The 11,652-nt window shown below is 49.9% G+C and overlaps 1 protein-coding gene across 1 annotated transcript; it reads right to left on the bottom strand.

The window, feature by feature from the left end:
- Window positions 1–5,064: 5,064 nt before the first annotated feature.
- On the bottom strand, window positions 5,065–9,189 carry LOC119341307 (putative disease resistance protein RGA3). The gene is made up of 2 exons (XM_037613186.1): window positions 8,884–9,189; window positions 5,065–8,564 (listed from the first exon to the last, which is right to left on the bottom strand). The coding sequence occupies exons 1-2, from the start codon at window positions 9,187–9,189 to the stop codon at window positions 5,163–5,165; spliced, it is 3,708 nt and encodes a 1,235-aa protein (XP_037469083.1). The 3' UTR covers window positions 5,065–5,162.
- Window positions 9,190–11,652: the final 2,463 nt, after the last annotated feature.

Here is an 11,652-nt window from a genome sequence, read left to right as displayed (position 1 = left end):
CGCCCGGCTGGTATCTCCAGCTGGAGTTCTGGGAGCCTGAGGGGCCACTTTGCCAGTCGCACTAACTTGAATTTCTGTCTTCATGGAGGAGTCGGCTGTGGCATATTTGTCTGCAATGACCAGCAACTCGTCGAGGGTCTCGGGCTCGTCGTAGAGGAGCCTGTGCTTGAGGAGGGTGCCTTCTCTGCACCTGGCAGTGAAGTACTCGATAGCCTGCACCTCGTGCACGCCCTCGCAGGAGTTCCGAAGCTCGCCCCATCGCGTGAGGTAGTCGCGTGTCGACTCGTCTTGGCCTTGCACGCACAAGGAGAGTTGTCGTGGCTTGGGAGGCCGCTTGTACGTGCTGGTGAAGTTGCGGATGAAAGCTTCAGTGAAGTCGACCCAGCTGTTGATGCTGCGGGGCTTCAAACTGTTCAACCATGTCCGCGCCGTGCCCTGGAGCATTAGCGGAACGTACTTCACGGCAATACGCTTGTTGCCGTTTGCTATGTTGACGGCTGTGGAGTAGTCGACTAGCCAATCTTCTGGCTTCATGGAGCCGGTGTATTTGGGTGTGTTTCGGGGGAGTGTGAACCCTTTGGGGAAGGGCTCATCTCGGATGCGGGGCCCAAAGCAGGGTAGACCCAGCTCGTCATCTTCTTCCAGCGCCAGGGGTCGGTGGAGTCGGTCGATCCGGTGGCGAGCGTCGTTCTCTCCGACTCCCTCTCGACGGCCGAGGCAGTCGCTGAGAGTCGGATGCTCGACAGGCGGTGGGGAGACTCGTCTTTCCCTTCGTGGTGGGGGAGGCAGGTAGTCGCCCTGCCGCTCCACTGCTCTTGGGCGGCCGTCTTGGTCGCGCTCGATGGTGATGCGAGTCCGACTGTGGCTGACAGCCGGATCCTTCTCTTTTCTTCCGCGGACTCCGCCAGTGGGCGCCCGAGACGTCGCGCCTTGATCTCGGCGGGGAGGTAAGTCGTCATTTTGTCGCTGCGGCGCCTCCGTGCGGCAGCCGGCTTCGTTCTGTGCGGCAGCCGCTTTGAGGAGTCGCTGGACTCGCTCGGTCATTAGGCGGTGCTCTTTGCCTTCGAAGTTGTCCAGCTCGTCTGCTGCCGCCTGGGCGGCACGGATGTTCTCCGCAGGCATGGCATATACGGGGCGATCGGCCCCGAACAGGTTGGTGACGGCCGCGCCGCGTTGTCGGACCGTGCCTAGGCGGCTAGGCCCAGTCGACGCTGGCGAGCCGCCCACAACGCGATCCATCTCACGCTGGTAGGCCTCCGACAAGCGTCTCATGCTTGCCAGCTTCTTCGCGCCTTCGACAAGCTGAAGGCGGCGTGCCTCCAGCGTCTCGGCGTCAGCGTCCTCCAGGATGGGCGCCGTCAGGTCTCGCAGAGCCGCGTCGAGCGGGTCATGAGCTCCTTCACCGGAGTGCTCGCCATGACTGATGACGAGCACTTCCGTGATGGCGCTTCCGCCGCTCGCCTCGCGAGGGAGCGGCTCATCGTAGATCACTATGTTGGAGGGGAACGTGTCGAGCGACACGCCGTCGGAGTCGACCAGCATCGGGTCGGTGGAGCCTACGGACTCCAAGTCCACGGCAGGCTCGCCGGCGACGTGGAGATGGTCGAGGAGGCCCGCGAGGAGGCTTTCAGGGCCGCTCGTGCCCGCATCGGATGCGGGCTCGTCGGAGATGCTAACCTCGCCGAGGAGGTCAGCGAGGCAGCTCGCCGCGCAGGCGTCGTCGACGCTTTGCGGCGCGTCAGGGCAAGCGCCATCGGGCGTGCCGGGCTGGCTACGCTCGCGGAGGAGGAAAAGGGTTTCCGTCCAAAGCAGGTCTCCGGACGACGGTGCACCTCGCCCCACGGTGGGCGCCAAATGTCGGGGGTTGGGTGCGACATATGCCAAAGGATGGCTTATCATGGTGGGAGCGAGTAGAACGTCGCCGGTGCCAGGAAACGGGATTAGGCGAAGGCATGCACGCCGGTGAATCTTACCCAGCTTCGGGGCTCTCCGGGGAGATAACACCCCTACTGCTGCTCTACGGGGTCTCCGCATGATCACTAAGGCGTAGTGAGTACAAGGTTGCTCCTAGAGCTGTATTCTAGAGGTGGAAGGAGGCAAGGCTAGCCTTCTTCTTCCTATGTGGTCTGGTCTAAGGCTCATGGATCGAACCCTTTGCATGGGTGTCCCGGGGGGTTTATATAGGCCTACCCCCCGGGGGTACAATGGTAATCCGGCTGGGCGCGGGTCCCAGCCGTCTGTCTCACAGGTCGCCGTCTTCTCTGCTGACTGATGGGGCCCGCCGACTTGCGGGCCCCGCCGGCGAGTCCGACACTGTAGCCGTACTTCTGGTGACGCAGGCTTGGTCATTGGGTCGTGGCAACAGTGCCGCCGTTTATCGGGCGATCACTGTCGTTACTCCCCATCTTGTCTGGTTAATGGCGCGTGGGACCCGTGGGAGAGGCTGGCCGACTCCGGGGAGCCAACTCCCACGGGGCCGCCTTTGGGGCGTATCCGCCGTCTTCTATGCTCCCACTGACTGGTGGGTCCGCCGTCCCCGAGCCGTATAGGCAGGCCATCGTGGCCACAGTGCGCTGCGCACTGTGGCTTAGGTCAGGTCTGGCATGGCTACAGTGCCGGGCCACGCCGGAGATCTCCGGCGGTACGGCGCACTGTAGCCATGCCGGCTCCTCGCAAGCAGGAGGTGACGACCACGCCGTGGTCGTACCCGTCCCGTCTATTGTAATGAGTGTAGAGTCGTGGGCCGACTTTCCATAGCCGGCTCCTCCGGAAGTCGCCAGCCATGAGTCGGCTTATCTGGGAGTCGCCATCTGAGACTCGGCTCATCTGGGAGTCGTCATCTAAGACTCGGCCATCTGGGAGTCGTCATCTGAGACTCGGCTTATCTGAGAGTCGCCATCTGAGACTCGGCCCATCTGGGAGTCGTCATCTGAGACTCGGCCATCTGGGAGTCGTCATCTGAGACTCGGCTTTGAGAGGCGCGGCCTGCCCCGATGTCTTGAAAGGTTCTGGGGCTCGGGTCAGCCTACCCGTGGCACATTACTCCGACAGGAATGTCCCTGTTACATCTTGTGTTGTACTACTATAGTTTTAACTCTCCATTTTAGTGAAATTGCTCAGCGCAGGTTGCACCAAACAGTTATGCAAAGTAGCATGTGCACAATTCATTTTCTAGCGACCAATTCTTCGGCACGCATTAGGACCAGTGTAAAAATTAAGTATTTTGTAGCTGCAATATCTGTCTATTTTTATGTAAATATTTCAGACTGACCTCTTCCACTGGCATGGTGCCATATGCCGACAGTAGAACAAAGAATGTTTCAATATATAATTTTGCACCCTATGTTGTCATGTAGTTTAGCACCGTCAAACTGAATGGTTCAACCGTTTAAGAACATTTCCTCAAATCAGTTAGGCGGAAGAAAAAGACCCATTCCTCATGTTAGTCTTGGTTACCAAAACCATGTGCAGTAGAGAGCCCTCCTTCTGAGAGACTTGAGGAATAAAAGGTCTTGAGAAAAACTCTGAATTTCACTGCAGTCAAATAGTATAAGATTCTGCTAACTTATCAACTCTGATTATCAGATTTGTTTGCTTAGATTTTTCCTTCTCTTCTGTATTAAGAATGCTCATTTTTATTCTTCTTTGGGCTGTAATAACCTAAGTTGAAATTATCCATTTTTAGGCTGTAATAACTTAAATTCTTCTTTGCAGGTGGGTGATTGAGCCACCTCTGGAGGTCGTTGTTCTTGTTCCCGCCAAGCGCACACCATGGCTAGAAACTACCATGGATGTTTCATCGGAGATGTTAGACGCTAAGCAAGAGCAGGAGGACAGGCAGCTGCCAAGGACCAACAACAGGTCAGCTCGGCCCCGAAGCACCACCACGAAACGGAAGGGCGACGTCCACAACTGAGGCAGGATAAACAGACCATGTAATGTACATCTCACACCACCTTACACCCGCGGTATCTGCAATAGGAGGCATGTCCAGTCGATCTAGTGGGTATTGTATTTATTTTTTTGTTTCCTGATGTTTTGCTCTGGTGGTAACGACGACCCCCTCGTGCTGGGGATATGTCTTCTGCAGAAGACCGTCTCGTTATCTGTAGCTCTACCTGTTGTGCTGTAATATAACACCGCAGTTGATGTCCCAAGAAAATGGTGTCTGAATTCTGGATGACCTATACGCATGTCTGACTCTGGAGTATCGTGTGATCAATGTTTTCAAGCACAGTTCCCCCTTTTATTGGGGCGTTGTACAACTTTTACTGGACCGTACTCCCTCGGTAGTAGTTGGTGATCTAAATGCTCTCATATTTCTTTAGCCTCCGTCTAAGACGTTTTCTGGGCGGACATTATGGGATCGGAATCGGAGGGAGTAGAATTTTGGGAAAACCGTTGGCGTCCTTCTCCCTATGCAAAACATTGCTGCAGGTCGCCTCTGATTGCTTTGATGTGCCTACTGTACACCTGCCTCCCACAAGCCAGATCGCGACCACGTGCTACGGGCTTGGTACTTTGGGTCACTTGGGGCGACCATTTCCACGAGGAGCTCCGTCCGTCCGCGTGAATGACGTGAGCCGTGTTGCGCAGGTCCCCCGCGTGTGGTTCGGTTCTCTGGGGGAGCGAGATCCTCCCGCCAGCAGCTTCCGATCGATGATGAGAGACTGCGTGGAGTGGTCAGCCGGTAGGAGCCAAGAACATGGATGCATTTCCTCGGCGCTTCCCCGGCCCCAACACGGTCTCCCGTGAGAAATCCCAAGCTGAAACCAGCTTCTGCAAAAGCTGGGGCCAAGAACAAGCGACGGTGCATTTCAACAGATAAAACGTGCACATACATTGTTCTTCCGTACATACACAGATAGATACAGCTATGACTGACCCAGGTTGAATCACAAGTGTTGAATCTAGAGCATGTGAAAACTTGTGTTAACATCGTACCTTTCTCTGGCCGACGGCTTCGTGTTAATATACTGGGGCGCAACTCACCGGATCGCGTACATAGTTAAGATTACAACTTGTGGTACAAGGGATAAGAAGATAGAGAGATAGAGTTGTTACAAAGATAAACTATATGCTAACAACCTGGCCTATCTACGCCGGACTACCCTTGGAACGCAAGTCTTCAACCTGTCACGACTAGGCAGATTATACGTTGCTTAACAGAGCATGCACAGGGTACAGAAAAGGCAGGCTGTGCAACATTGCGCGCATTCACAAAGGCATCTAGGGCATGGGTTGATGGCCTCATCAGCGTGAGCAGCAGCCATCTCTCCACTTTGCTCGAGCCGAATTCCATTAGACGTTGTTGATATGCCTCTATGTGAGTTTGCTTCAACCAAATGCCAGTATGCTCCTCCTCTTGAGAATGCGCTCGCCAAGGCTCTCTCCAAGTCCGGACAACCTCCGATATATATTCCCTCAAGGGTAAGGAGCTGCTGCAGGAGTCCATCCGTTAGCGTCTCTACCATTGGGCACTCAGAAATATTCAGCTCCTTGAGCGCAGTGGGTCTATACATTCCATCTGGAACTGCCGTCGTCAGGGCGTCGCACTTGGCCAGAAAAAGTCTTCTCAGATTTCTGGCGTTCCCAAGAATTGTTGGCACCGTTACCAGCTTGTGGCAATAAGCTATGTGCAATTCTTCAAGAGACGCAGGCAACTTTGGCACTTCCATCATATTTTCACAGCTTACAATTGCAAGCTTTTTGAGTCGAGGAGGCAGCACATTTTCAGCATCGGATGTTGATGGAAGTGAGCCCGTTAAGTTCGAACAATTACTCAAGTGCAGAGATTGAAGATAATTCAAGTTTCTGAATTCCACTGTTGGCCATTGTACTATATTGCTGCAGCCTATAATCCACAGATCTTCAACAAAGACAAAACGATTCCATATATTTCGCTGTATTTGGGATGGTTCAGATGAGAAAAGACAGTTGCAGTCTATTATCTTCATCTTCTTAATAAATCTGCAAGGTATTCTCTTGAGTTCCTCTTCAAAGTGCTCTGCATGTTCCACGAGATCTTTTAATTTCAGTGACACATCAGAGTCACGAAACCTCGATAAATGGATGTCCCTCATCAGCCAACCAGCAGGTTCCACTTCAATGTAGCCTTTGCACTCAAGATTTGATTGCACACACTGATTCATCATGTGGTAAAAGGGGATCTTTGTTGTCCACCTCACCTCTAGATCTTCAAGCAAAGGGAGCATCCTGGGCATGCTTGCTAACATTGGACACTCAGAAATCTTTAGCTTCTTGAGCTGAGGGAATGATATGACTGCTACTTGCCCTGTCGCCTCCTGGTGCCATCTCTCTAGCTTAGGCATGCTGGAAACTTTCATGGTTTCCAATTTAGGAAAGAGCGGTGGGGACATACATGATTCCCCATTGTCTGCAACATTACCAATGCATATACGTGTCAAGTCATGCAGACCATCCAAACTCAAGTACACGAGGGAGGGCAGCTGCCATAATGGTGGAAGATCCTTGATGTTCTTGCAGCTACTCAGAGAAAGTTCACTGAGATGTTCTAACAGTATAGAGTCATGCATCCACAATGATAATTGAGCACCAGTATAATTAGATAACTGTAAAACTTGAAGTCTTTTGGGAGGATGAAGGGCCTCTAATATTCCTTCTGCATTATGTACTTCATCTCCAACATGTGTGCTATAAGGTCCATACCAATCGAGTGATAAACATTTCAAATTATGCTTGGCAGAAATATTTCCTTCTTTAGCATTTTCTGCGCTGTGCACTTTTCTCAGCCCAATCAAAGAAAGAGCCCCACCAAGATTCAAATCTTTTACTTGATCGATTCCACGACTTGTGTCACTATCAATGACATAATTGGTCAATGTCTGCAGATAACTTAGCTGACCAATACCCTTTGGCATGTGCTCCAAATAATAACACCCAATGAGGAAGATGTGCCGAAGATTGATCATGCATCTCATCCCTTCTGGTAATTTCTTGAGATTTTGACAACCAATGAGCTTTAGAGTTTGCAAGCTATACAACATGGAAGTGGCTTCTGGCAGGGCACGTATAAGAGAATAAGAACAATCTAGATAGCGAAGATGCTTCAAGTTTGTCATACGTGTCTTGATTGAGAAGGCCTTCAATGCTCGTAAGGACATGAATTTTGACTCTGCCATAATCAGAGGAGTCCCAAACCACTCCTTTTGGAATATTATTGTGCGGGGAGCTATAATATCCTTCATGGCTGCTCTAGTATTATTGATAGAAACAAGTGACAAATGTCGAACATCACGTAGTAATAAACTATCATGTGTGGATCCTTGCATACTTTCATTAGGTGAATACTTTTGAAGAATTGTGCAATCATTTTCGCTTACGGACTCAGCAAGATCATGCATGAGATCATGCATCTTGCATGCAGTTGGTCTGTGGATGTACTCATCTCGAAATCCTGAGAGCAGATTCTCTTGAGTTTTCACATCTTGGAGGAAACATCTCCAAACCAACACTTCAAAAATTTGTTGGCCCCTTGTTTCTGATGCAATAAAGTCATTGGCAAGCCATAATTGGATCAACATGTCTTTATCGAGCATGCTACCCTTCGGGAAAATAACACAGAAGGAAAAACATATTTTTGCTTCGGGTGACAAGTGATCGTAGCTTAGCTGTAATGCAGGTATAAACCCAGTTCTGAGGATCTCATTCTTCCAGACATCACTATCCAGAATAGAAAACCACTCATTGTGATGCTCCATACGAAGTAAAGCTGCAATGGTCTTGATAGCAAGAGGCAACCCCTTACACTTCTGGACAATGTTCCTAGCCATTAAAATCAGTTCATCTTGCTTTTCCACTTCCCCTACAAATGCATTCCTGTGGAAAAGCTCCCATGATTGATCCTCATTCAGAAGTGATATCTGATGTGAACGAATTGTTCCCATGACAGAAGCAACTTGGTTGCTGCGGCTTGTCACAATTATAGCACTACCTGAGCCAGCATCTGAGCATAGTAATAATCTCAGACCATCCCACTTTTGTCTATCTTCATTCCAAACATCGTCCATAACTAGGAGGTACCTTTTCTTGCCCAACACTTGGCTAAGTTTCTTTTGCAGTGCCTCCATCTCAATCAATTCACACTTCTTCATCGTGGCCACTTCTATAATAGATCGAATTATTTCTTCAACGACGAACTGGTCAGAGACACAGATCCATATGACCAAATCAAAATGATGCATCACTCTCTGATCATTGTGCACGAGTTGAGCAAGGGTGGTCTTGCCAATGCCCCCCATGCCAACTATTGGGAGGACCATGACATTATTGTTGTCACATTGGTTCTCGAGCAATATCTTCACCACCTGTTCCTTCTCATGTAGTTTGCCTACAATCTCTGATTCATCAACACGAGAGTGTGTTTGCGGGTGAACAATGCTTGGTGTCTTGGTATGCGTAAGGAAGTGAAAATTGTTCATCTCCACAACCAGCTCATCTATCTTTTCAATGACATCCTTCATCTTCCTACTCATGGAAAAACGGAAAACTATGGGACTATCAACGGTGAAGTAGCTTAGCACCTGAAATGAAAACAGGTAAAAAAAAATAAGGCGATGCGGGTGCGACATGGTTAGAAACTGCAATGCAGATTAGGCCCATGTAGAACGGTATGGTGAGACAGAGTATATGCAACTTCTCTCTGACAAGGGAGTATGTAACTTGAAAGAAGAACAACACACCATACTTGCTTATGCAGTATTATGCTTTTAATTAATACCAAAATCGAAGGTACCCCATTGTATGAAGAACTATGAAGACATTCCATTGCAACATGCGCTTTGAATGAACATATATAGTGGCGGGTGGTGGTGGACTGTGGGAAGGTGGTCGACGACGAACCTTGCGCGTCGTGGGCATGGAGCGGCGGGTCTGTGCGCGGCGGTGCAGCGCCTCGTAGCGGAAGTTGTCGAGGACGTCGTCGGCCTGGTAGGCGGCCGTCTTGAGGTCGCTGACCCACTGGCGGACGGCGGGGTTGGTGCGGCTTTTCGCCTCGGCGTCCAGCAGGATGTGCTGGACGGCCGCGAGGTGGCGCTCCAGCTTCCGGTGGGCCGCGTCCAGCCCCCACGCCCGCAGCAGCTCACCCACCAGCACGTCGCCCACCTTGGCTGCCACGCTGCTCAGCAGCGGCATCAGCAAGGAGCCCATGCCGTCGGTCTGCTCCGGTGTCGGTGAGATCAATCGGCTCTCCGGTGTCGGTGAGGCAGCAGACGAGGACACCAAGAATGTGCGGAAGAACCAATATCAAAATCCGCCTGAAGGAATCAGAAGGTGCACCGTGGTTGCAAGAGGATGCTTTGCTTGTGAGCGAGGAAAGGGAGATGCTTCGGCTAGCTTTTGCTCTTTGCTAGTCCCGTCTGCCTCACGCAACTGCACCAGGATAAAAAACAAAAAAGAATCACATTTCATCTTTGAAGTACTACTAGTCTACTAGTAATACACATGCTTTGAGGCCCGTGTGCTGGGGGTATCCAAGATGAATAAAAATAATGATGTGGATAACCTTTTTTCCTCTTGCAACTCAGAAGTTCCTTTGCAGTAAATGAGCAGGTTCTTCAGAAATTTACATTAAATCAGCATCAGTTTAATTAAAAAAATAGGTGGCTGCGTACGAGGAGTTTTTAATAGGATGTGGCTAAGTCTTAGTCGACTGAGACTTAACCAAGTGATATAGTAATATATAAGAAGAAAAAAAACTGAAAATATTTTTTTATACAAATCTCCATGTAAAATAAAAAAAAAATAGTAGAGTTAACAAAGTCTCAGTCGACTGAGACTTAGCAAAACTGTTTCTTATAATGACATTGTTATTAGTTCAGTGCTCATTTGATCTTTGGTCCAAGAACAAGAGGCAAAGATGTTACGAGAAATTCCAATTTTTGGCCCAACAGGCAATCTTTTTACAGACAACAGTTCACAAGAATACAACCAACGCTACTGTCAGCTTGTCGTCATGTTTACAAATGCTACTGATCAAAGCAGGCAGATCGATCCTAAACGCAAACAGGAAGTTCATACAAGAAAGAGCTGAGCTGAAAAGCAGTCTTCTGTAATGTGGCAAAAAGTATTTTCCGGTAAGGCAAAAATACATAGCTGAGCTGACATGTCTAATTGCTTACGTTCAAAAGTTCCAAGAGAATACAGAAGAGAGAAAATCAGCTCTGATGTTCCATAAAGACATTGACTTGTATAGATTAACTTCCCTGCACGGGGTGCATACCCAACATGCTCGATTAGCTTTGGCTGGACACACTTACCCGTGTCATGCCCAGCCTCGGCTGATCAACACGCCGTAGTCCTATCTAAGCTCAGATAGGCCAGCATGCCGATCTACATCCTAAATGTGAAGGGGTCATGGGCCAATCGTCATTTGCAATCCTGCGCGTTGCAAGGCCGGCCGGGATCAGTCCTGGCTACCTCTTTCTACAAAGTAGGTGCTAACGCAGACCACCAGGGCGCGTGGCACTAAACCACTAACGTCAGGGAGCTTTCGGAAGAATCATACAATGCAGAGTGCCCATACTTATTCCTGCGTGGTGGTTAATGCGAAAAGGCCAGAGGCCTACTCGGATCATATATCCAAACTGTTAGTGTCTTGGGAGCGCGCGGAGACGATCAATGATCCATGATCTATGGTCCCGTCGCCCCGTCTCATGGACTTACAACAAGGACTAAGAATACCCGGCCATGCCGCATAATTATCTCACGGGTACCCTCCAGGTCAACCCGACTCCACTTCACTTGTGGGTACCCTCACGGTCAACCCGACTTCACATTTCTCTCGCGGGTACCCCTTGGGGCCGACCCGAATTCAACATGGTTCTGGGGTAAAGTCAAAGTAACCGTGTGTCCATAACACCAAGGGGGGATCCAAGGAATCGCCCTCGATGGATTCCACTTGATGTAACCGTCAAGGTGAACTTGGAGGAATCACCCTCGATGGGTTCACACTTGAGGTGTTGCACGACAGAGCCGTTATCGGGAGTGGTGAAGGAGGAATCACCCTCCGTATAGACCACGACCGATGAGCTACACTACAGAGATCTCATCAAAAGTGATATACGAGGTATCACCCTCGGCACTCGATAGTAGCTCTGCAGAGTTGTACAACTAAGGGGTGTGAGGTGATGTATCGGGCTCTGGATGTCGATCACGTTGATCGAGTCATCAAAGATAAAGCGGGGGAAACTGGGACAAGGTGAGGGGCCACTGATGGATCACTAACCAACCTATACTAAACATATAGGATAAGTAGGTACTTAACAATAGCAGGTTACAATATCAAGCTATGCATCAAAATATGATCAATCAAATACGGCAGAAAATTCTAATGCAAGCATGGGAGAGAAGGAAATGAGCGATATATGAATGATCAAGGGGGTTTTGCTTGCCTGGAAGCTCTGGTGAGAAGGATGGATCGTTGACGACATAGTCGTACTCGGCGGCAACGTCAGTCTCGGAGTCTACCGGAGACAAGAGAGGGAAGAAACAATAAATACAAAGCAAACAAAAGCAACAAAAAGCATGACATGTCAGTATGTTGTGCTAGGGGTGACCTAACGCAGTGCTACACGTTACAGACGTAGTGGGAAAATTATCCGAAAATATTTT

Source organism: Triticum dicoccoides, chromosome 7B (assembly GCF_002162155.2).
Source record: "Triticum dicoccoides isolate Atlit2015 ecotype Zavitan chromosome 7B, WEW_v2.0, whole genome shotgun sequence".
Classification (NCBI taxonomy): domain Eukaryota; kingdom Viridiplantae; phylum Streptophyta; class Magnoliopsida; order Poales; family Poaceae; genus Triticum; species Triticum dicoccoides.
This window is presented reverse-complemented; position numbering and strand designations above follow the sequence as displayed.